The sequence below is a fragment of the Antechinus flavipes genome, chromosome 5, assembly GCF_016432865.1.
Source record: "Antechinus flavipes isolate AdamAnt ecotype Samford, QLD, Australia chromosome 5, AdamAnt_v2, whole genome shotgun sequence".
Classification (NCBI taxonomy): Eukaryota; Metazoa; Chordata; class Mammalia; order Dasyuromorphia; family Dasyuridae; genus Antechinus; species Antechinus flavipes.
Genome location: NC_067402.1, coordinates 129,513,016 through 129,540,378, shown reverse-complemented (window position 1 = coordinate 129,540,378; position 27,363 = coordinate 129,513,016). Strand labels below are relative to the sequence as shown.

The 27,363-nt window shown below is 33.3% G+C and overlaps 1 protein-coding gene across 6 annotated transcripts in view; it reads left to right on the top strand.

The window, feature by feature from the left end:
* Nucleotides 1-27,363, top strand: part of ST7 (suppression of tumorigenicity 7) — a 288,256-nt gene that overhangs the window by 207,859 nt on the left and 53,034 nt on the right. For all 6 annotated transcript variants that reach the window (XM_052001658.1, XM_052001656.1, XM_052001657.1 and 3 more), the window contains 2 exons: nucleotides 5,460-5,574; nucleotides 27,255-27,327. In XM_052001658.1, the coding sequence (XP_051857618.1) occupies nucleotides 5,460-5,574; nucleotides 27,255-27,327 (188 nt within the window). The remainder of the gene's footprint in view (nucleotides 1-5,459; nucleotides 5,575-27,254; nucleotides 27,328-27,363) is intronic.

Below are 27,363 nucleotides of genomic sequence, written 5' to 3'. Positions count from 1 at the left end.
TGAGGGCACTGGTAAACAATTCATCTTTTCATTTCATGGCCCGGAGTGTCAGTAAAATCACTGTTGGAATAGCTAAGAATACATGGTGCCTTCAGTTTTCCTATTCATATCATTATTTGAAGCTGTAACTGAAAATGATAAACTTGCAACTTTAACAGTGTAGAATATGCTATTTGAATGCAGCCAAGCCAGCCAACTTCTATATACTTTAATTAGGCCAAACTTGTATTGACCTCAGTGGGAAAGTGGCCCAGTATCTATTTTAATTACCTTTCCCCCCAAATATGTAAAAAAGTTTTCACTTTAGTTTTCTCACTCAAGAAACAATATATGGACAACTAAACTAATAAAATGTTTAAGTGGATACAAATCAATCCTGAAGAGTTTAAACAGCTGTTTTCATCTTGTAAGACAGCTGAGAGAATACATCCAGGCTACAGTCCTAAGTGATGTCCAGAGAGCATTTCAAATCCATCAAATTAACTTTCTTTCTCACCCCCCCTTCCCCATTTTCACTCATAAATGTTAACCTCATAAGTGCATCATATTCTTCCATTGAAATAAACTTGAACTGACAATAGCCAGATGATGTAAAATTGAAATAGAAATTCTATCCTTAACCCATCTCATCTTCTCCCCCGTAGGTATTGCAGGGGTCATGGAAGAATGAGAGATTTTCATACTTTGTGAATTTTAATATTTAGGAAGAGTAGGGGAGAGAAATTTCTTGCTGCCAGGAGAGAGCAGTTATCAGTACAGGGTTTGTGGCTCTAGTAAATAAACGGAGAACTCTATCAGAAAATGTTAAAATTTAAAATATGTTTTAATATAATTTAAATATATTCAGAATAGCTTGTCTTTTATGAAGTCCTTTATGTTTTATTTCCTTTTAGATTGTCTTGATATGGAAACTGTTCATTTTGCTTCACTGATAGTTCCATGATATGAATTATACATTTTAAGTAAACTAGAATGTTATATTGTAAAATTTAAAATAAAATCTTTGCAAAAGCCCAGATAGAACTTTTAAAATGTATAAATATGTCAGCACTCTATTCAACATGATTAATCAATCAGATTCTCTGGAGCCTCACAATATATTCTAGTGACATTTATTGTATGTCCCATAGAAGTAATGGATGGTCATTAATCGATGCTAGTGGTTTATGTAATTCTGGGCAGTGAAAGAACAAGAGATACTTCTCAAATTTGTTAAGGAATTTTGAGAAAAATATGCAAGAGGATGTTTTAAAGGGTGAGTATTCTCCTTAATCGTTAGAATTTTGAAAATGAATTATTATTTTGAAATGAACAAAAAAGAGAAGCTTGCTGTAATGTTTCAGTTAGACTAACTTGATGATAGAATTAGAGCTAGAAGCAATCCAGTCCAGTTCTCTCATTTTACAGGTGAAGAAACTGAGACTTAAAGAGGTTAAATGATTTAGAGGTAGATAAGTAGCTAGAGTAATGGACCCTGAGTTCAAATTCTGCCACACTTACTTGGTATGTGACTCTGGACAGTCACTTAACTCTGCCTCAGTTTCTTCATGTAAAATGGGAATAATTATTGCACCTCTCTCACAGATTGTTTAAATGAGATGATGCTTATAAAAGGACTTGGCACACTACTTGGTACCCAGCAGGTACTCAATAAATGCTAATTTATCTCCTGCTAGATGTAGCTGGTAAGTATCAGAATAGTTTTTAAAACTTCAATTTTTTTTCCTTTTTGAGTTACAGTTTTATTTAGAATTATGGTGTGCATTTAGGTTTCTTAATATTAAGCACACTTATTGGTTCAAAATTTTCAAGTTTTAATTATGGCAGTTTTGAAAATGGTTTAATTGCTGCCAAGCGCTGAGGGATATAGAACTTTATCTCAAAAAAAAAAAGCCTACGTAGAAAAAAAAATCAGAGTGGCATTAGCTGTGATCAAAGTAAACTGGAGTAAAAAAATATTTTATTGGTTGTAGAACACCAATAATTTGTACCTCAGTCTTTTGGTTTTCTTTCAAACAAAGAAATTACCGCAGATCTCTGAGGAGAGTGAGGTTGGTCACTCTCATGGAAATTATAATCTTCTTGGTAGGCTGATTTGTAACTTAGTGCTCTCTAAAACTCCAAAGTTTTTTTTTTGTTGTTGTTGTTGTTGTTGTTGAGTTATGCTATATTTTGTTTCTTTAAAAGAAATTACAAACATTTCTGGTATAAGATGAAGGAATTGGTTAAATACATAGCACAGATCACTGCATTCCACGAATTAGACTTTTTTTGCAAGTCTTGTTTCTTCAAGGAAAGATGCATTTAGATATGTTACCTTCAAAGGGTAGCACTACTGTCTTCTGGTTGTAATGTGCTATTTTCATTAATATAATAATAATTTAGAAAGTTGAACTAAAGGTGATATGATCTCTCTATAGTAGTTTGAGGAAGGAAAGTCAAAATCAGCTCATACCAAAAACAGAATTTTAACCTTTTTGAATTAATATGACCAACTTTTCAAGAATGAGGGGAGAAGGAACAAGAAACATAGTATCACAAGATTTAGAAATTATCTAGTCTAGCTCTCTCATTTTAAAGATATGGAAACTGTGGTTTTGGGAAGGAAGGGATTTTCCCAAGCTCCTTCAATTAACAAGTAGCATTTTGTGAAATTTGATAGTAGTGTGACAGTATTACTATCTACTTTCCAAGCCATTTTAAGAATGTTTCTGAAATTTCTATAATTTTCAGAATCTTTTAAACATTAAAAAATAGCTTCTGATCAGTCTTTTTCATCCCAGTAAGATAATTTTTGCTTGAGGAATCACAATTATAGAAATGAAAGGGACATAATAATCCTCTTGTCCATCTGCCATAGAAATAAAAACATATACACACATGCACATGTGTGCATACATACGTACCTATATGTATACACATGTACACATATGTATATGTGTGCGTGTGTGTGTGTGTGAGAGATAACTTAAGCCTGGAAGCTTCTTGAATTAGAGCATCTGAGAGACATAAACAATTGTCATATCAGGCAAATGAAGGCAAATATTGTAAGAGTAACAAAGTTCTATGCAGATAAAATGAAATACATCACACTGGGGCAAAACAGGAATAAAATAATGGATAAAGTGGCATTTGAGAGAGACTTTGAGAGAGGCAAGAACTTCAGCAAGAAGCAACACTAAATGGGAATGGATAGAAAGATATGGAAAAGGAATGTCCCAGAGGAGCCATATGGTCAGAGTTGCAAAGGTGATCAACTAAGTTGTTCGGGAGAAGTCACTTTGGCTGGAATATATGCTCTCTGTAGTCAAATAGCTGTAGATGTAAACTTGAGAGATAGGCTGGCCACATCATCACAGAATCTCAGAGATGATTCAGCCCTTACAAGCATCCTGCCCAACCCATATCTAACCAAGTGGTCATCTAGCTCCCTATAGAAGTTTCCAGTGAAGAGGGAACCCTTTACCTCCTGAGATAACACAGTTTACTTTTTAGGGATTTTTTCCCTTTTCATCTAGCCAGCTTCTCTGAAATTTCAATTTATTTCTAGTTCCTTCCTGCCTTCCAAGGTCAAGTAGAACAAATAAAAAAAAGGAAATGAGGTTAATCTGACATGACCTGTCTGATCGGTGCATTCTGGCTTTCAGATCAAGCTTCCCTTTCTTGGTGCAGACATAGTATTCTAGAATTTTGTACAAGATCCATATTAAGATCCTTGATGTCTTATGTTTAGACTCAATTCTTTTCCCTCTTTTCGACATTTGGATATTTGCTTTCTCTGACCCTGTAGCACATTGCACAAGACCCTTCAGAGATTGCCTATACCAGTTCAGCGGTTGTATCTATCAATTTTTTAGGGTCTTAGGAGATGTATTGCTATATAAATGGAAGACCTTAGAGGTGAAATAAGGAAGATAAACTGTACTTGGGTGGATGGGGGGATTGAGGTGAAGAGAGTGGGATGCCACTCAAGATTTCTGAGCAGGAAAATGATAAGAACAGAATAGTACCTTGGATAAATTAATTTGGCATTTTATGAAGAAATGAGGGATTTAAGAGGATCAATTTCCATAAAAGGAAAAGAGAGAAAAGAGACAGGGATTACTAGCTGTGAGGTGGATATTGTCAATCTTTAAAGCAAAATTTCCATATTTTCCAATTCTTGCTGTGTGCCATAGTTGTACTCTTTGTTTGCCATTATAGTATTTCTTGAATCCTCAAGGAAAATGAGAAAACTTTCCTTAGAAGTCCCTCAATAGGGATATATAAAATAGAGACACTAAAGCACCATTGGTGGCATTGTGAATTAGTCCAAACATTCTGGAGAGTAATTGGAAACTTTAGCCAAAGGGCTATAAAATTTTATATACCCATTGTTCCAGCAATACTACATCTGTAACCCAGAGACAAGAAAGTAAAGGGAAAAGGACCAATTTGTATAAAAATATTTACAGCATCTCATTTTCCATGGCAAAGAATTGGAAACTGAGAGGATGACCTTGATTGGGGAATAATTAAATAATTTGTGGTATATGATAGTAATGGAATGCTATTGTGCTATGAGAAATCACTGAAGGGATGGTTTCAGAAAAACCTGGGAAGATTTACATGAACTGATACAAGTGAAATAAGCAGAAGGAGAATATTATGCATGATAACATCAATAATGTAATAATGGTCAACTGTAAATAACTTATTCTTCACAATATAAGACAATTCAAAAGGTTGCATGATAATACTATCCACCTTAAGAGAGAAAACTGATGAACTCCAAATGCAGATTGACGCATAGTTTTTTCCCCATTTCTTTATTTTTCAAGGTTTTTTTTCCTAATATGGAAATGTGTTTTTCATAGCTTCACATGTATCATATTGCTTGGCTTCTCAATGAGTTGGATGAAGGGCTAGTGGAAGGGAGAGAGTTTTGAAGTTAAAATTTTAAAAATTTATGTGAAAGATTAATAATAAGAAGAAGAATAATGAAAGAAAAGGCTCTCATAAAGAACACAATAGAATGATCTACTTTAATATAGAACCATTTCATCCTTGTTAAGATAGACTGGTGGCATGTTGAAATGGAGAGTGATGCACTAAAAGTTAGGCTACCCATACCCAAGTATTAGCTCTAATGTTTCCTAACAGTATGCTCATGTTCAGATAACTTACCTACTTAAAGCCTCAGTTTCTTCTTCTGTAAAATGTAGCCATTAATACTTCTGCTTTCTACTTCACAAAATTATAAAGAAAGAACTTTGTAAACTTTTGAAGATCTACACAAATATAAATTATTGTTTTATATCATGATTATAATAGAAAATGTTTATTTTGTAAGTGTTCTTCAATCTTTCCTATATAGCTTTTGTAAATTCAAAGATGAAATTTTTATGGAAAAGGAAAAAATGAAATGTTGCCTGAAATTCAATATTAATTAATTTTCCCCCTCCTCCTCTTTCCCTTAGCTAATGAAGGAATTTCCTCTCCTAAGCATGTTCAACATACATGAAAATCTTTTAGAAGCTTTACTGGAACTACAAGCATATGCTGATGTTCAGGCAGTTTTAGCAAAATATGATGGTAAGTCCTTGAGGATTTTTTATGTGTTTGGTGTATGTTTCAATTCTTAAGTTGATAAAATCACTCTGACTGTTGAGCCAAAATGTATAGACATTCATACTTCTATTAAGTGACTTGAACAGTTTTCATGATGTTTTATTTCTTGACAAACCAGAATAATGAAATGGAAAGTTACAGTATAGTAAAAACTGTCATGCCAGCATTTTTTCCCAGTGAGTCTTACATTCTTTCTTTTTTTTTTTTTTTATTTGATTAGTTTGGACCAAGATTATCAATCTAGAAAACTTGGTTACTAGCTTTTGTATAAAATACAACTTTAAAGAACCTTACCAAATTAAAAATTGTAACTAGGTATGGATCTAAATTATTAAAATACAGTGCTTGCCAAACAGATTAATTGGGGAGGGTGATTAACTGCATTATAAAATAATTACTTGCTTTACAAAATGCTTACTCTATTTTTTTCTTTAATTGCTGGGTTTCCATGGAACATACCAATTATTATATTTTTATGAGAGTCAGAATAGGGTATTTGATTGGTGTTGGAGTCAGAAAAATCTGGGTTCAGGTCCTTTTTTTCTGACCATTTCAGGTATGTGACCATGAATAAGCAATCTAACTTATTCACACCCCAGGAAATTCTCCAAAATTGTGGATGACAATTGCCAATTGGCATTAGTTGAGCCTCCATATTAAGAGTTAATCTTAGTGAAATCATAGAGCTGGACTAACTCTGGGCTTCCCATCGTCTTCCTCCTTGCCTAAACAGTTCATATTTTATTCTTTAAAATATATCTAATTCTTTAAAGTATATCTTATTGGCAAGATGTGTTAGTGTTATTCTATGGGAGTTATTATTCCATCATTTCTGAAGATTCTTATGAATTAAATAGGTTTTATTACATCCCTGGTTTTAAGATTGGGAAAATAAGATACAGTAAGACTGTTATTTATCACTGTTTTTTAAAGTAAACCCCCAAATGACTTGGAAAAGCAAAGACAGAAACCTGTAATCCTATACCGTGGACCCATTCTGACTCATTATATCTAAATGACTATGTAAAGCACATATTGATTACAAAAAGAAAAATAAATATTAATTGTTTACTTTAAAGCAAAAACATACAAATATTTGGCATTTACCTGGGATTAAATAATAAAAGTAATTTATACTTTGGCATCTTTTTATAAAGCTGTTCTCTGAGTCTCTGTCTTCATAAGATTGTCTTAAATATAAAACATACCTCAGATAAATAATTAGCCATCCTCATCTACCCTTCCACCCAAGCCATCCCCAAATGAGTGATCAATTGGACCTTCTTTTGTCTCAGTTCCACTTGTTGTCAGTGTTAGAGCAAAGTTTCAACATTGTATATGTATTTCTATTACTATCAAATTTTAAGAAATAACAATTTCACTAGTATAGGCCTTAGGATTCACAAATCTCAAAAGGCTCTTTTTCATAAGAGTCTCAGTTTATTACAAAACTCATCAGCTTTATGTGTGGTAAGATTGATTGTAATATAAAGAAATGAACTCATTCATAGCTTTATATCTCCTGTTTCTCTCTGTCCCACTCCACAGCCTTCATTCAGTTATAACCAAACCTGATTTATTGGATTCTGATAACATATGTTCACATTATTTCTTAAAACAGCGGTCCCACCCTCTGCTAAAAATTTGGCTCATATTTTGAAAAACTTGTGTTGTTGTAAGTGGACAACTCGCCATACCAAGTGCCTTGTATTCAGTTTTGTTTATATTGTGTACCTGGCAACAGAGATGATGTCCGTGCTCATTATTCATGGAAAAAGAACCTCATTAGTGGCAGGACACATTCTGTTGCTGAGCTACCTCATTATAACTTTAAGAGTTCAGCATTTGTCAATAAAGTGCAGATGACCTAACCACGACTGAATTCTAAAGGGGATTTTTGGCTCGGGCTTGGCACGGGTCTGTGTTATTTACAGAGGAATTGATTATGGCTGCCGAAGTTACTGTTTTTGAGGACTCCGCTTAAAAAAAAAAAGTTTCTTTGTTTTGTTCCCTCACTGTTAAATGGGTTCTTTCAGGACTGTTTTTCCAGTGCGTATGTAAGTGAAAAGTTGAAAAGCCTAAATAGAACTGCAGGCACACAGTAGACTTCTGATGATTCTATATGTGGAAACTGAGGATGCAGGACTTTTAAAAGACATCTTAAAAAGACACCCTTTTCTAATGCATCATGGTTCAAATGTCATCATCCTAAAACATGATGTTGGAGACAGCATTTTGAATCCCAGGCTCAGCACCTCCCCATAGAACCACACCCAAGCAGCAGGATCGTATGTTATCTTTGCAAAATGGAATGTGCCCATTGGGTAGCTGTTTTTTGGATGGCTTATGGGTACAGTGATCCCTTCTTCATAACATTTGCCAGGTGGCTGAATTTTTTGAATATTATGTTGGGAAATGACACAATGCAATTCTTGCCTTTTGCCAAAAATGATTTTTTTTTTCTTAAAGAGAGGAAAAAAATAAACAGCCTGTTCTAAGAATGGAGCAAGGTAAAGTGTGTTTTCCTTCCATTCTCTTTTTCTTCAATTGTATTTCAGCCTTGCATTTTTGATCCAGGCCAATAAGAAGGATAAACTCTTCCTGTAGTGAATATTTACATGTAGCCCCTGAGACTAAGTTAAATTTGACATTTCTCAAATCATCCTTTTGGAAAGCTTTGTCCATCCAATTTTATTTTTATTTCTAGTATGTTCCCACTTTTTTCAAATCTAGATACCTCTCTCAAAGGTTGCTTTTTATTTACCATCCCCACATGTCAGTTTTCTGATCACTTGCTGCTGCATTTCAACATCTTCCTTTTCTCGTGTTTCTGTAGTCCTTGTTTACTAGCCTCTGTAATAGACGGTTAACTCTACTGTTTATATTTCTTTAATATTTGCGTCATGAAAGACCTTATATAGTGAGCTTGTCAAGATGCTCTTGTTTCCCTTATACATTAGCTGATGTTAAAGAGTATGTATTCAGCTGAATTTTAACATTTTGTATCTAAATTATACTGAAGGTAGTGTCAACTGTGCCATACTAGTCAAGTCACAAGTAAGAAATGGAAAAGGATGTCCAGATTTGTTTTTCTTCTTTGGAAGCATCATTAAGCAGTAGTTTCCTCTTCAGGTCTTACCTAATGTCTTTATTACTTTTTGGAAACTAAACTATGCTATTCATTTCATTTGGATTTTGGCCTGTCTTCATTTAGCAGAAGATTTAAGACCACTAAGTCATCATAATTTTCTTTTGAAAGAAGCTAATGGAAAAATTCAACACACTTTAGATTTTTCTTTAAAAATTCAAAGGCTAAATAAAATTACAATTTTAGTCTAAAGATTAGGATTTTTACTGGGACAGTTTTTTTCTACTTTTTTTTTTTTTAATAAAACTAGATCCATGATTTTATCACTATAAGAGTCACCCAAAGAGCAATTTCCTCTACTAATGCTGAATTCATATGCACATTTTCTTCTCTCTAAGGCCAGCTCTCTACCTGTTTTGATCTAATTATATGAATATTTTTCTTTTTTAAGCATTAACTTTAAGTTAATTCAATTCAAATGTAAAAGACCCTGATTTTTAGGCTTGAATTTTTCTAGTGTTCTTAATACATCTTCCATTTTCTATTTTAAGGCCTTCTGGTCACAGCATGATAAAGAGTAAATATTCAGCTGAATTTTAACATTTTGTATCTAAATTATACTGAAGGTAGTGTCAACTGTGCCATACTAGTCAAGTCACAAGTAAGAAATGGAAAAGGATGTCCAGATTTGTTTTTCTTCTTTGGAAGCATCATTAAGCAGTAGTTTCCTCTTCAGGTCTTACCTAATGTCTTTATTACTTTTTGGAAACTAAACTATGCTATTCATTTCATTTGGATTTTGGCCTGTCTTCATTTAGCAGAAGATTTAAGACCACTAAGTCATCATAATTTTCTTTTGAAAGAAGCTAATGGAAAAATTCAACACACTTTAGATTTTTCTTTAAAAATTCAAAGGCTAAATAAAATTACAATTTTAGTCTAAAGATTAGGATTTTTACTGGGACAGTTTTTTTCTACTTTTTTTTTTTTTTAATAAAACTAGATCCATGATTTTATCACTATAAGAGTCACCCAAAGAGCAATTTCCTCTACTAATGCTGAATTCATATGCACATTTTCTTCTCTCTAAGGCCAGCTCTCTACCTGTTTTGATCTAATTATATGAATATTTTTCTTTTTTAAGCATTAACTTTAAGTTAATTCAATTCAAATGTAAAAGACCCTGATTTTTAGGCTTGAATTTTTCTAGTGTTCTTAATACATCTTCCATTTTCTATTTTAAGGCCTTCTGGTCACAGCATGATAAAGAGTAAATATTTTTGAAAAGGGCAGAATTAATATTTTCTAAATATTATAAAAGCAATATTGGATCTGATAGTAAATGTGCGAATGTATTGATATAGATACAGCTACATAGTTACATATTTAGTTTCCATTTTCCCTTGAGGTCTATCTTCAATTTAACATCTGGAGCACTGAAAAAGTGCTATGTATTTTTTTCTTTTCTTTTCTTTTTTTAAAATTTTTAAAAAACTTTTTATTTATAAAACATATGCATGAGTAATTTTTCAACATTGACCCTTGCAAAGCTTTCTGTTCCAAATTATCCCCTCCTTCCTTCCATCCCCTCCCCTAGATGGCAGGTAGTGATGGATTTTTTTCAAGAGGCCACTGTTACTGTGGACAAAAAAGAAGTGGCACACCTGGATATCACAGCTACCTCAGCACTGTAGTCATTTCCACCAATGGTAATAAAACTTGGCTTAAGTTCTTTTGGATCAGTTTTACTCAGAAGTCCCAAATTCTCAGAATAAAAACTATCTGTTACAAGGAAGAACTAGGGTTTATTTTTGTTTGTTTGTTGTTAAATAGTTCAGGATGTAAGAAACATGCAACAGCTGCATCTAGACTTCTATACCATTTTAATTGACTTTTATCAAGCCAGCTCATGTCAGTAATTATATCCAAATTCTGTTTTATAGGTACCAGTTTAAGACAGATTTCTGACTTTCAGTAAAGCTTTTTCCACTTCAAATAGGTGGAAATCATAAGACCTAGGGGGATAACATCCAATGAACATAATAATATTCAAAACTTAAAGTGCTCTCTCAGTGCTAGCTACTATTCTTATTTTATTTTATTTTTGCTTAGGCAATTGAGGTTAAGTAACTTGCTCAGGGTCACACAGCTAGGAAATGTTAAGTGTCTGAGACCAGATTTGAACCTAAGTCCTCCTGACTTCAGAGCTGGTGCTCTATCCACTGCACCACCTAGCTGCCCCACTAGCTATTATTCTTAAGGAAATCTATGAGTCACTATCTTGTAAAAATAAGCAGAGACTAGCCAGCAAACTGTTAGGGGAATTTTATTGTGGTCACATAATAAGGGCATCCAGTCTTCACTCATGGCATGTTTTTAACTTGTGCTTGACTAGTGTGACAATGTTCAGGAAACCGTGTCTTCATATAGACTAGTTTGCAATCACGGAATTTAAAAATGAGTTAATGATGCGCAATGAAATTATGTGACTCGTTTGAAGCCAAGTAAGATCAATCATAAGTTTCACAAAGCACTAACTGGCAGCAAGAGTGCATTTGTGGCACAGATGAGATTGAAAGCCAGATTCTTGTTCTCTAAGCCCAAGTCCTTTATTACTATATCATGCTCCCTCTCTCAATCTATAGGATGGCTATTATTAAATTCTTTATAATTTGGGCTATTTAATGTACATCTGTGCCATTAAGGTTTAGGGCCCTGATTGTACTTTGAAAACTTTTTCTGACTGTCCTTTTCATAATAATAGTTATCATTTACATAGTATTTAAAGGTTTGCAAAACACTTCACATATATCTTATTATCTCTCAAAACAATCCTATAAGGTAAGTGCAGTTATCCTTATCTGATAGATGAAAAACCTAAGCTAAGAGAGATTCAGCAACTTGGTAAGGATCACTGAGGGCCTGAGTTAAGATTTTAATTCATATTTTCTAGACTCCAACTCTGGCCTTTGTCTACCATGCCATATGACTGTCTTCATGAGCTTCAAGTGTTTCTCCTGAAGAATCCTTTGAAACTATCTATATTAATGGGAAGTCATTTTCCTATTCTGCCTTGTAATTCCAGTAATTACCAGAGCATCAGAAGCAGAGATCATTGTGACAGGGGATATTCTGTGGGTTATTTTGCTGATGAGCGCTGGAGAGAATTCTCAGAAGCCCTTTAGTAACTTTTGAGGGAAATTGGGAGTGCTGAAGACAGTGGACTGTGGAGAATAGAATGCCAAATCTAGAAGGGGGATAGCCATCCAGATGGTTTTCCTTCACTCATATCCCAGGAGAGGGGGTGCTTCTCAAAGCCAAGCTGAAGAGTGATGAGATAAGAAGAATTAACTTCAGAATTATCTAAAGCTATACCAAACACCATATAGCTTTTCAGCCTATTACAAAAATAGGAGACTTGGTACTGCTATTAGATTTAGTTTTCAGATGAATTTAATCCTTGGCATTTATAACAAGGTAAAACAGTAGAAGTTTTTAACCTCCAATGAAGAGAGACCAAGCTTAGTGAGGTTCAATTCCTTGAGCTACATGCTTGAAGATTGATGACCACGACAAACCGAGGAAGTATGGAAGGAATAATGAACTCATAGAAACTTTTGAGTTTCTCCAGTCCACAATTTGCTAAAAGTATGAACATCTCCTAGAACACCCCCTGCAAGTAGCCATTTACATTCTATTTGAATATCTGTAGGGACAGGAAAGGAGAATAGCCCTAAAAAAAACCTTGGGGTCCATCTGTTGATGCATAAAAAGACTTATATATAATATATAGATATATAATGGGTATAATTACTGACATGAAATGGCATAGTTTGACCAGATACCAAGTTGATTTTGAGAACCAAAGAAAAACGTACTTACAGTCCCTACAGATTTTTATAAAATGAAGACCATAATCTTATTCACATATGGTAGGATGATCCATTTGCATAAAAAGATTTAACTATTGGTAGTTTGCCATTTTAACAATTTTTAAGTAGAAAAGTGGTACTTTTAAAAATATGCTTTAGGCCATGTGTATAGAGCTATAGTTATATTTGATATGATAAATGTATATCATGCATATGTTCATATTGCCCAAATTCAACTGGATTTTATTTAACATAAACTGTTGGCTCTGTTCTAATCTTTATATGAAGTCATAACTTATCGAGATAATGTGGCCTCATTGGCCAGCTGCCACCATTAAATGAGTTGCTAGTTTTGCCCCAGGTCCAGCTTCTGTGGGGTCTTCCGAGACACTCTCAGAGCTGGTGATAATCCAACACTTAGAAAAAGCAAGTAACATCTGGATCATAGTGGCCTAGTCACTGCCTTTGAGTAAAAGTTGAAATTTTCTGGGTATCGTTGGAATAAACTTTTTTTTTTTTTTTTTTTGACTGCTAAGGCCCAGGTGGAACTTCATCACAAGTGATGAAACTATCAGGACTTCTAGGTTTCTTATGGCTTTGAAGTTATTAGGAAGCACCCCTCTATTTCTAGAGGAAAGGTCATTCCCTAGATTTTCCCCTCCAGTTGACGTCACATTGGCCTTGAATTGTGTTTGAACTATAAAAAGTAATTTTGGATAGTGGGTCATGATTTGGAATTAAACTGATCAAGCTGATCTCCTGTGGTTTTTGTTTTTCCTCTCATTATTCCAGATGTACATTAAATAGCACAAATTATGAAGAATTTAATAATAGCCATTCTATAGCTTGAGAGAGGGAGCATGATATAGTAATAAAGGACTTGGTTTTATAATCAAAGGGCCAGTGTCCAAAGCTTGGCTTTTGTTACATGTATTAACTTCAGATAATACCCTTTAAATCTCTGAGCCTTAGTTTCCCATTTGCAAAATAAGGTAATTGGGCTTGATCAGAGGTGTGAAACTGGAGGCCTGAAGAATCCTTCAATAAGGTGAGAAAGAACCAGATTATAGTAAATAATATACATAAAAAATAAAATACAACACAACATAGATAATGTTAATTTGGCTTTCCAAGTTAGTACATGGCCCAGCAGGGATATGTTTCTGTTTGAATTTTATACCATTGGAATAAATGGCCTCCGAGGTCTTTTTTGAATCTTTTCTCTGCCATTCACTTACAACTTTGAACCTCATTTTCCTCATCCATAAAATGTGGAGATTGAACAAAATGGCCTCCAAAGTCTCTTCTACCTATGTCTTATTTTATCCTTATTTTTTTTATTTTTTTGCTGAGGCAATTGGCCCAGGGTCACACAGCTAGGAAGTGTTAAGTGTCTGAGGTCAAATTTGAACTCAGGTCCTCCTAACTTCAGGGCTGGTGCTCTGTCCACTGCACCACCTAGCTGCCCCTATCCTCATCTGATTGGTGAAGAAATTTGGAGATAGTAAATAAACCGTCAAGGCCAAATATTTTCATTCATTCAAGCTAGTATCCAAACTAAATAATAGACATTATCTGGACTCACCCGAGCCACAGTCTTAAACAGCATTACATATGCTCACTTGGAATTAATTTTATTTCATTGAGTTATTTATAAATTCTAAAATATCAGAAGATATTTAGTTAACAAGCTTGCTTTTTTTACGCACCTTCCCACATACCCTACAGATATGCAGATACAGATAGGATCTGAGGGAACCTAGAAAATGCATAGTATTTCTTTTTAGTTTGTGGCTAAAGATTCTTCTTTTTTGTTTGCACCTGTTCAACTCTGGCATTTACCCTACTATCTCAATACTGTTCTTTTTTTTCCAGCTTCTCTTTCAAATAAATACTCTCTTCATTTAGAACCCAAGTTTCCTTTATCCTTACCAGTTCTGTTACACTTCAGGAAACATCTCATAAAATCAAAAATGTTCAAAAACTTCTTAATGTTTTTTAAAATAGCCATCACCACAGTCCACTGATCCTTCAAAGATATTTTGAACTGATAGAACTAGAGCTTAAGTTATATGAAAAATGTTCGTGAGAAGTAAGATTATTTTTGAGATGATTAGGTGATATTATATATATTAAATATTTCCTTACTTGGGATGTGTACCCCATTTGTTTTTTAAAGGATTTAAATGGTTTAAAAATTAATATACTAAATAAAAGTAGGGGATATTTTTTATTAAAGCTTTTTATTTTAAAAACATATACACGGATAATTTTAAGATATCTTAAAATGTACTTTAACAAACATTTATTAAATTCCTCCTATGAGCCAACTGCTGTGCTGAATATATTACAGATATTATTTCATTTGATCTTTATTAGAGATAAGGACCATTTATAGTTAAGGAAACTGAGGCAAACAGAGGTCACATAAATAGTTGTGTCTATAGTTATATTTGAACTCAGATCTTTCTAACTCCAGGCCTACACACTATCTATTGTACCACCTATCTGTGCCATTTACATTTAAATGTATAACAAAAGAATCATGTTAAAATATCAAAAGGAGCAAATAACTTTAGAAATGTGAGAAAAGCAGATTGCTTCTTTTGAATTCCAAGCATAAAGGTTATTGCCATGACAGGAGTGAGGTGGTTGACAATGTCAGAAAAAATTGGCTTATGTGAGAACTGACAAATCTTGGCTACAGATTATATTTAGATGGGGACTGGGAAAGAGTAAGAAGTTGAAGGTAATAACATCTAAGTTTCAATTTTGCATGATGATAGGATGGTGATGATGATGCCCTTGACAGTAAAATTAAAAAATGCTGACGGAGAAAGATGATGAGCTCTGTTTTGGACTTTTGGGGTTTGAAATGTATACATCTTAAATTTTTAAATACTTGAGTTAAGATATAAATGTGTTTTTATATTTGTTAAACATTTATGAAGCACCTACTGTGTGCAGAATTTTTCATTATATGTTAGGATTACAAAGATTAATGCAAAATAGTCTAGATCCTATATTCTTCTGGAGAAGGTGAGAGGGAATACCTTGTGAATGCCTAAATAAATGTAGTGTAATTTAAGAAGGAAGAGAATTTTAACAACTGGGAGAATCGGAGAAAGCTTCTTCGGAAGCTAAGAAATGAATCTAAGAAAGCCAGGATTTAGAAGTATAGATGAGAGGAAGTGTGGACATAGGTGGAATGGAAATGGCAATGGAATATTTAGGAAACAGCTAGACATCTGATTTATTTGGAATGTAGAGAGGGATAGAATGAGAAAGAGTGTGATAGGAAATTAGGCTGAAAAGTAAAAAAAGTGTGTGCAAGATCTTGAACTCAAGCTTGAGATGTTTCTTTTTTATATTGAGGGCAACAGGATAAAACAGGGAGGTAACTATTGAAGTTTTTTTTTTTTTTTTTTTTTTAAGCAGGAAAGTGATCTAGTCACTTCTATGCCATGTAAAGATTATTTTGACATGTGTATAAGGAACAAATTGGGAAAGAATAAAACAGGAAACAGAAAGAAAAAGTAAGTGTTAGTTTCAGTAATCATGGTGAGAGGTGATAAGAGCCTAGACTAGAATGCTGCTCTGTAAGAAAGGAAAAGATGAGAGAGATTGTATAGATTGAATCATAAGGATTTAAGAACTAATTGGAATGGGAAGGAAAGGAGAAAAAACAATCAAGGTTGACTAAGGAGTTGAAACTGGCTAATTTAAAAAATGGCAGTATCTTCAAGAGAAATGAGGAATTTTAGATGTGGAGTTTAGATTTAGGGGAAATGTGCACAAATCCATCAAGAATTAATTTCCTTTTTTTTATTTTTACAATTTAAAATACTAAGTAAAGTGCCATCACTTCAATTCCTCTGGTCATAGAAGACTTTTTAATAATAGAGAATTAATTTATATTTAGATCCATGGGTTAGCTGAGAAGAGAAAGACCTGTCCTGGAAATTCTGTAGCTGAAGTATTTGAAAAAGCTTGAGACCCATTTAGAATCAGTAACTATGACCAACATAACCAATCTGTGTTATAACTGGGGAGGGGAAAGGAGGAAGGAGATGTCCATTAACTAGGCAATGTCTAAACAAATTGTGATATGTGAATGTAATAGAATCATAAGAAATGATGAATATCATGAATTTTAATTAGTGTGGGAACCCTTATAAATCAATACAGAAGGAAGTAAACAGAATTCAGAAAACACTCTATAGAACAAAAACAAATAAACAAAACAGAACAAAAGAAGAAATAGCTGGGACACAGATAGATTAAATGATTTGCGCAGTAATGCTAAATCATGGAAAGAGGACTCAAATAAGTCTTTTGACTCTTGAGATCACTTCATAGATAGTCGTTTGGTGATACAGGTTATACAGCAATCACAGAAGAAAGAAGCAACGTTGAGAAAATAGAATATTCAAATATATGCCAGAAGTCTCACTCTTTTTAAAATATAGCTAAAGATTACTGATTGGAAAATAAGCCTTGCAAACTTGATATTAACTGAATTTTAGAAAAGATTATTCAATAGGTTTTGTTTGCTTAATAAAACAAGAGGTAATAACTAGGAGTCTTCATTAGTTCACTAAAGGCAAGTCATATCTTATTTCCTTTTTTTAAGGATTATTACACTAATAGATTAGGAAAATGCTATAGAAATATTTTCTCTTGATTTCATCAAGTCATCAACAAAGTCTCTTTGGAGATAGAAAAATGTGGGCTAAGTGATAGTTTAATCAGCTAACTTCTAAGAATGATAATTAACGGACAAAGGTCAGCCTAAAAAGAGCTTGCTAGCATTAGTATAGGGCTCTATATTAAATCAACATTTAAATCAAATTTCTTGAATACATAGAGGAAATGCTTATTAAAATGGTAATTGATACAAAGAGAAGAGGATTGGATTTTATTTGACAAGTTCAGTGTAAGCTAACAATATGATGTGATTTTCTACTACTTAATGCAAATTAATAAATATAGTATCCAGCTCAAAGAAATGGTAATCCCATTATGCTTTATTTTGGGAAGACCTCCCCTGGAGTGTTATGTCAAATGGGTGTACATTTTAAAGTGACACAGATTAAAATGTAATGCTACATAAGAGTGACCAAGATGAGAAGTGGCATAAAAACACATGATCTAAAAAAGCAAGGAAACTAAGGAAGGGAAGATTTAGGACAGATAGCTCCCAAAAAATAATTTGAAGGCTGTTTTACAGCCTTGAAGGCCTTAATCTGTGTTACTCCATTTAATAAACAGGTACAGGGAGGCAGATTTTATCTCCAAATAAGAAAGAACTAGCTTTTTAATGATTTGAGTTGTTTAGCACTAGAACAAACTGCCTTGACTCTTGTGGAAGGATTCAAGCAAAAGATGGATAATTATTCATTTGAGATATAATAGAAAAAATTCCTACATTGAGAAGAGGGTTAGATGACATCATATCTGAGTTCATTTTTCAGCTTTTAAGGGTCTCTGATTGTTACATGTAGTGCAGAATATTTCATCAAGCGTTTTCAGAATCCTCAAAGATATATCTTTATATTTGTAATTGCTTGAATATGCTTACAAAAGATGACAGCGACAGATAAACTAAATCTATGATTTATTTAGTGCTAACTTGAAATACTTTGAGTTCTGCTCTAAATTTAATTTCCTGACATACCACCAGCACAGTTAAGTAAATGAGAGTAATTTGTGAACGATGTTCGCATAAATTGAGACATTCTTATTGTGTTTTGAAATCCTAGAATACTTCTATGATCGAAATGAGTCTTTAGTAGGTATTTGAAGTGTGTAAAGTATGAATGACATATTGGCTTAGGACCTGTAACTTCAGAGCCAATATTCATCACATCACATGACAATGTTAGTATTACTGCACTAATCCCAGTTTTTGTGTTGGTTTCTTCTGGCTGATAAGATGGGTATACCTTTCTTCCTACACGTGTGTTAGAATAAACAGGACTGACAAAGTTAAATAGGGTAGTGGAATAGGGAAAGATTGATTTGATGGTGACAAGGTTCAAATCCATAGTATGGATGAGTTTAGCTGTATAAACAGCTGTATAAAGTAAAAAGAATGAAATTCTTAGTGTGTTAAAAGAGAACATAAAGATGCAGATGAATGGAGTTAGATCAGAAAGATACAAGGGAAGCAAATAGTTGTTGAAGTGTAGTTTTTAGGGGAGTTAAGGAGAGAAGGATTAGTTCTGTGAATTGACCACAAGATTATACTTTATTATGAAATAACTTGCATATTTCACATGCTCATATTGAAGACATTTGGAGGGGGGGGAATCTTTGGTCTTTCCAGAAAAACACTTGTTATGAGAGAAGGAATAAATGGATGCCAAGTGGAATATTAGAGCTAATACTGAGTTTTCATGCCCCTAAGGAAATCAGTTCTACTTTTTAAGTGAGGAAAATGCATTTGGTATCTTTTGTCATTGCTATGATTCACAGACTTAGGAGACATAAAATAATTTCCATCCTTAGACTCCTTGGCATCAAAATTCATAAGGATAATTCTTTTTTCTTTCTTTCTTTTCTTTCTTTTGTTTTTGGTGTTAGTGACAGTTGAAACTTATATAAAAAGCTTAATAGGGAATTTCAACCAATCAGAAGTACTTTAACGTGCTTATTTTGTGCCAGGGACTTGCTTATGCTTAATGGTGGTGATATAAAAATAAAACAGGTTTTACCCTCAAGGAACTTTTTTTCCCCTAGAAAACATGTTCCTATATAAGAATAAATTCAAAATAAATAAAAAGTTTAGGGAGGGAGGGAATCAGAAAAGGGTTCCAGTTAAAGGTGGTGTTAGTGCTGAATCTTGAATAAGTAATTCTCTGAGATAAGTTGAGGAGAAAATACTCCAGACTTAGGAGATAGCCAGTGCAGATTGATAGAGGGGAAGTAGAAAACTCTCTCTGTGAGAACCCCACAAAGTTCAGGTCTAGAATATGGATTAATGTAAAGGGAAAGTAATATTTAATAAGGGTAGAAAGGTAAGTTGTAAAAAAGTTGTAAAAAGCCTTAAAAGTCACACAAGAGTTTTTCTTTTATCCTTAAGAGAGAACCCCTGGAAATAAGTAAGAATAATATGTCTATCCTGCACTTTAGGAAAATCACTTGAGGAAGATGGCTTGGAGAAAAAGAGACTTTTGGGGCAGGGAGGCTAATCAATAGACATTTAGGCAAAAGAAGGCAATCGCTCTCCTCATGGAGTTCAGGTGGAGTGAGACAACTTGCAAATAAACATAGAAAGTAAGCTGTGTAAAGGATAAATAGGAAATAACTGAGGGAGGGAAGGCAGTAGGATTAAGAGGGATTGAAGAAGATTTATAGACCAAATAGAAGGCCATTGCAATTGTCCAACCAAGACAAAGAGCCTGAATTAAAATAGTATCTCTGTGAGTTGAGAAGAAGAAGAATATGAGATTTTGTGGGGAGTAAAAACAGAACTTGTTGGAACCGCTCATTAGAAATAGAGAATGATACTGAGTTTATCAATTTGGGAGACATTGCATAATTAAAAGAGCTATTCCTGAACACTGTTCTTCTAGACAAACTTGCTAAGAAGCTTTTTAAATTTTCCTTTAACTCTATGGGTTAATAACCAGTAAAACAGAAAAACAAATTACATTTATGAGTATTACATGCTCTGAAGTTTTGATTAGATTCATCAGATTAACTGAATTTACCATCACCACTAGCGATAGTATCTATATTGTATCCAATTCTATGCATTTTCTTGGTAGATGACATGAGGAGAAAAAATAACAGTATGTACATTTGGAACTCTTTTTTTTTTTTTTTTTCAAATAAGGTAATAAGCTATTCCATAAGGGGCAACCAGCTCATAATTACTAACTTTCCTCTAAATAGGAATGACTTAATTCTTAATGTTCTTTCAGCTTCTAGAAATATGAGCCAAAAAACACAGATATTTTCTCAGATTCATATGGCAGGTATTACTAGGCAAAAGCAAACTTACTGATTTGACAGTTCTATGGCAGGCATATACTCCAACAGGGACAACATTAACCATTACAACTGTCTGTTTTTCATCTTCCCTTACAAATTTATGAATACCTGCCTTTTTTATTACAATTACATGAGTTTGGAATGTGTTATCATAATTTTATGAGAAATTACTGATACATTGTAATCCCAAGAATAAACATTTTATAATTACAAAAGTTTTGTACTTTTATTTTTGGCAAATCACTTTTTTCTCCATTAAATATAATTGAATACAAATATAGATACACACATACTTTGCTAAATGTTTGCAACCTTTGAAAAATTTAAACAGCATATAGTTTTTTGATACAAAGTCCATATTTTCCATTCCATTTTTATAAAATACATGATTATTAGTAGAGTAAAAGTAACGTGTAATATTTTGTTGGAGGGTGGGGAGGGGTGTCTAGACTTGGGATTGCATTGGTTTAGGGGACTGTTTTTAAAAAAACCTCCTTCCTCAAACCATATCAGCAACTCATCTGTAAGTAAGTTACAGTTTTAGAGTTACTTAGGAACAGAAGTGAAGTGATTTGTCTACTTGTAGCCCACATTCCACTGTTTTTAACACTTGAAAGGTATATATGTCAGAGGTAGACTGGAAGCTAGATCTTTCAGGCCCTGATACAAATTCTCTGCCCACTATGATATGTTGCTTTTCTTAATAGAGCTTTAAAAAGTTTAATTTAGTAGTTGTTAACATAGTTTGGCACTTGAATCAGCATACACCACGCATAGTTTCTGCTTTTGCTGTTTTCCTTCTAAAATACAAATGAATCTTTTTAAATTTTCCTTTAACTCTATGGGTTAATAACCAGTAAAACAGAAAAACAAATTACATTTATGAGTATTACATGCTCTGAAGTTTTGATTAGATTCATCAGATTAACTGAATTTACCATCACCACTAGCGATAGTATCTATATTGTATCCAATTCTATGCATTTTCTTGGTAGATGACATGAGGAGAAAAAATAACAGTATGTACATTTGGAACTCTTTTTTTTTTTTTTTTCAAATAAGGTAATAAGCTATTCCATAAGGGGCAACCAGCTCATAATTACTAACTTTCCTCTAAATAGGAATGACTTAATTCTTAATGTTCTTTCAGCTTCTAGAAATATGAGCCAAAAAACACAGATATTTTCTCAGATTCATATGGCAGGTATTACTAGGCAAAAGCAAACTTACTGATTTGACAGTTCTATGGCAGGCATATACTCCAACAGGGACAACATTAACCATTACAACTGTCTGTTTTTCATCTTCCCTTACAAATTTATGAATACCTGCCTTTTTTATTACAATTACATGAGTTTGGAATGTGTTATCATAATTTTATGAGAAATTACTGATACATTGTAATCCCAAGAATAAACATTTTATAATTACAAAAGTTTTGTACTTTTATTTTTGGCAAATCACTTTTTTCTCCATTAAATATAATTGAATACAAATATAGATACACACATACTTTGCTAAATGTTTGCAACCTTTGAAAAATTTAAACAGCATATAGTTTTTTGATACAAAGTCCATATTTTCCATTCCATTTTTATAAAATACATGATTATTAGTAGAGTAAAAGTAACGTGTAATATTTTGTTGGAGGGTGGGGAGGGGTGTCTAGACTTGGGATTGCATTGGTTTAGGGGACTGTTTTTAAAAAAACCTCCTTCCTCAAACCATATCAGCAACTCATCTGTAAGTAAGTTACAGTTTTAGAGTTACTTAGGAACAGAAGTGAAGTGATTTGTCTACTTGTAGCCCACATTCCACTGTTTTTAACACTTGAAAGGTATATATGTCAGAGGTAGACTGGAAGCTAGATCTTTCAGGCCCTGATACAAATTCTCTGCCCACTATGATATGTTGCTTTTCTTAATAGAGCTTTAAAAAGTTTAATTTAGTAGTTGTTAACATAGTTTGGCACTTGAATCAGCATACACCACGCATAGTTTCTGCTTTTGCTGTTTTCCTTCTAAAATACAAATGAATCTTTTTAATTAATTTTTTTAACAGTTTTGACTTTGCCCTTCTTTCCATTAACCTCTCGTTAGAAAATAAAAGCAAAATAAAATGCTGTTTAACAGAAATCCTTACATTTAAAAGAGAATTTTTAATTATGCTTTTAAAATGTTAATAAAAAGATGTCTGTGAAAATAAATCTTCAAGCTAGAAGAAAACACATTATCTTATCTACATTTCCCAGTTGTTGAATTAATTCCTATGTCTGACTTTTATATGATTTTTAGCATTGTTTCTGATTCATTTTTATCCTTACCCTTCTCTCTAAGGCTCATCTCTCCCACAGGATCTTTCTCCATCTGGTACCCTTTCTTTCACTCACCCTTCAATATCCTTTACTGGGTGTTCTTCTTGACCCAGACTCATTCTAAAGTCTCTCCATCTCAACTTGCACTTATTCTTTAAAAATAGCAATTAAAAATCTCTTTCTATGACCCTACCATTCTATCAAGATAACATCTCATATTTCTTCCCTTTCACTTTCTGGCTTTCTAAAAGAAAAAAAGTGTCTCTGCTTCTTCATCCCACACTCACTCCTCAACTCTATTTTTAGTCTGAGCTTAGCAAGTGAACCACATACCTCCTTCACATTTTATCCATGATATAATGACCACATTAAATGGTCCTGTGTGGTCTTCTGCCCATCTTAAGACAACTCAGAAAACTATCCTTGAAGTACTCAGGATCATAAGATAATAAACATCATAAATGAGATTGGAATTTGGGTCCTCTGACTTGCAAGCCAGTACATATTCCACTATCTTCATCATTCAATATGTAGTTAATAAATTCTTGAGTTTAATCAAACCCAAACATAAGATTTAGCCACTAATAAGCATTTGCTCAAAATGATCAGAATCCTCACAATTATCAAGAACTTATATGAATTCATTTAACAAAAACTTATTAAACACTTACTATGAGCCAAGTATTATGCTAAGTACTAGAAACATAAAGGGGGAAAAAAAGGAAAGAATTCCTTTCCTTAAGGAATTACCTGTGACTTAGCAAACCCAGACCAACCCAAATCCACCAGGGCTGGGCTACCTTGACTGACCATTATAAAGAGAAGGCCCAGCTCCTAATATCATTTGGAATTCTGTTTCTCAAAATGCTGCTGCATAAAGCTTTTGATTAGCTTCAATTACCATTGGTCTCATCCTGCTAAACTTCAGGTTGCAATACTATGCTTATTACTGCCCCAGGTTCTCTTGTACTCCACAATTCTTATCACTTCTCTTTGAGTATAGAATAATGTCCTTAGCCTAGATTCAAGCCCTACTTTAACCAGGTCCAGCTTCCCTTTCCAAGTTTGTCTCCTGTGCCCTACATTCATTCAGCTAATTAGCAAGCATTTCTTAAGCTTTCTAGATGCCAAGTTCTGGGCTAAATGTAGAGAAAACAAAGAAAAAGCAAAAACCTAGTCCTTGCCCACAGGGATCTTACATTCTAATAGGGGAGGCAACATGTCCATAAATGGATATATACAAGACATATCAGAGTAGATTAATTTTAGCTTTAGAGAGCGAAAAACATTAAACAGTTGTAGGGAACAGAAAAAAATAAAGACCAAAGATTCTATTTATTGTTGGTTGGTTGTAATCATCCCTTCATTATGCTAAATTGGTTCTATTTCCCACTCCAGCCCGTGTATCTCTAAGCCACCTATTGAAATTCTGCCTATCTTTCCTTCAAGGTCTAGATTAAATACCATCTCTTTCATAAAGTTTTCCTGCTTCACACTATAGTTTTTGGCTTATCTGTCTCATTCATTTTTCACACATGTTAAGTTAATCAAATAAACAAGCATCTATTAGGTACCTGCATATACAATCTCTTTAGCAGCCGTGAACTGGAGACTAAAACTATTTTAGTCAAGGGAGATCAGTGAGAAGTTTCCTAAAGTAATCCTTCACTGATTATGAAGGCCTGAAGTCATATAATGGATGTGTAGATAGATGTGAGAGGCATGGTAGAGGGAAAAATGCCAAGAAATAGATTGGGAGGTAAGCGATGGTGTAGGCTTTGAGGATGACAACAAAGTTTTTGGCCTACAAGATTGGATCAATAATGGTATCCTCAACAGAAAAATAGTGAATTTCAGAAGAAGAGTGGGTCCTGTGGGGGACAGACAATAAGTTTGTTTTGGACACATTTTCTTTGAGATTCATATTGAAGTGTCCAGTAGGTAACTGATTATGAGAGAGACTAACGTTGGTTGTATAGATAAAGAAGATATCAGCATTTGAATATAATCATTAAATCTTGAGGAGCTGATGAGGTAATCAAATGAAAGACAGTAGAGAGAAAAGAGAATGCTGGGAAGAGTTTTGGGGCCTATCCACATTTAGAGAAGACATGGATCACTTAAAAAAGACTCAAAAAGAAAAGACTAATAAATAAGAAAAAAGCCAGGAGAAAATACTATCTCAGAAAGATCAATCAAGGGTAAATAGTATTGTGAAAAATGCTATTGATAGGTCAAGGAGGAGGGTGGAGAACAGGCCATCAGATTTGGCAATTAGAGATTATTGTAACTGGAGAGAGGACTAAGGTCTAAAACAAAATGAAGAAGGTGGTGAGAAGACAAGGGGAGAAAAGACATGGAAACAACTTTTTCCAGTTTAGCTAAATGAGAGGCCATATGGGATAAGCAATTCTAGCTCTGTTTTTAAACGTTCAAGTTCATTAATTTCTCAAATCTTATTTCTTCAATAATAAAATATGAATAGTAACACTTGGGTATTTACTACCTCAGAGATATTTGAAGGAAAATGCTTTCTAAATTTGAAAGGGCTGTGTAAATGAATTGTTATTAATATTTTATTGACAACTTCCTACCAAGTTGTCTTTATTCCCTTAGTAACCAGATGGTAAGCACAGAGCCTTATATGGTGAGTACTCAATAGTTACTGAATTGCTGAAAATTGATAAGGATAGAATTTTACTATTTAGCATTATTTCTGATCAAACCCCAAATTTCAAAATAAACTGTATGCCTCAAGTTATTAACAATTTGTGGTCAGAACCCAGGACATTCAATAGTTTATTGCTTTGCACGGGGTAATTATGCAAGTTAAAAAAGACAAAACAGTCCCCAACATCTAATATTCCATCATTATTTCCTAAATACTTTGATTTAGACTAGGTTTAGATTGGCTTTTACCTTTTTTTTTCCACTCTAGATCTTTGTGTTAGAAACTGAAGGGAACTTTCTGGACAAAGAAGGGAAAATCATATTTATTAGAAATGAACAAAAGAAAAGTAGGAGAAAGAAATTATATTTCCAAAAGAAAAGTAGGAGAAAGAAATTATATTTCTTTAGAGATACCTTCCATTTTCTGGACTATGAGTATTCTTGGGTACATAATGGAAAGTAGAATTAGGCTCAGTAGATAGATGTTTCAAAAGAAGGAAATTTAAGATTTATAAAAGTAAAAACTTCCTAACAGAATTCTTCCAAAGTGGTCTATCTGAATAGATTCTAAATTCCTTTTCATTTTAAGGTCTAGCAAAGCTAGTTGACTATTTGTCAGATATTACATAAAGATAATTCTTAATCAGGTATGCCAGTTATATAGATTTATAGTTGTTAAGACTTTTTTTCAGTCATATCTGCTTCTTTGTACCCTTGTTTGAAGTTTTTTTGACAAACATTTTGGAATGGTTTGCCATTCTCCAGTGCATTAAGATAAACAAGTTAAGTGACTACTCACCTAAAGTCACAAAGCTAGTGTCTTAAGACTGGATTTTAACACAAATCTTCTTAACTCTAAGCCTAGCACTTTGTCAACTGGAGCTCGATGCCCCAGTTGTATTGGTACTTTGTTATTTCCATTCTGTATATACTCATATAGACATACATGTGTGTTTCATATACACATATTGTACTAAATATATTTATATGTACTTCTTGTTTTCCTTATTAGAACATAAATTTATTGCAGCAAGGGATCATGTTATTCTTTGTGCGTGAATTCATAATGCCTGGCAAATAATAAGTTTTTAATAAACACATGTTGATTGATTGACTTAGTCTAGATCCATAAGGTCCTTTCCAGTCAGAGATTCTATTCTGCTAATTAAAAACTAATTCAAAGAAAAACCTTTTTGAGCAATGTTTATTGAAAAAAAAAAAGATAACAGTAAAAAATATTCTGCTTTCCAGGTCAACATCTTTCGTGTTAAGTTCCAAATAGAATGCTGTTTATGAAATGTTTCTTTAAGTTTTGAAGAACTTTTTGTCTTTCAAAATAATGGGAGAATAACTTCATTTCTCTATTTTTTTAATATCTGAGTTCATTTGTAGGTGTAGGCTACTTTAAAAAAATGCAGGAAAGTCCAAATTTCCAAAAGATAAATTAGATGATGATTTTCTTGCAGAGAGAGTCAAAATAGGTTTCCTACCAAGTTTCCTTTCAAATATCAAATTTGCAAAAGGTTGATTTCAGGAATATGTTCATTGCATAAAGCAATCTAAACCTATCTTTAAACTTAAAATAGAATTAAATCATAATTTAATCTTTGACTAGCATGATTAAAATAGCAGTGAATTAAAAAAGAATTGCTCTGTTTCTAAAAATTTACAAGAGTTCCTGCTTTCTTTTTTCCCCCAACAGATATAAGCTTACCCAAATCGGCAACAATATGCTACACAGCCGCATTGCTCAAAGCAAGAGCTGTCTCTGACAAGTAAGTGAATCATAACTTCTGCTAAGCAAAGTGCCT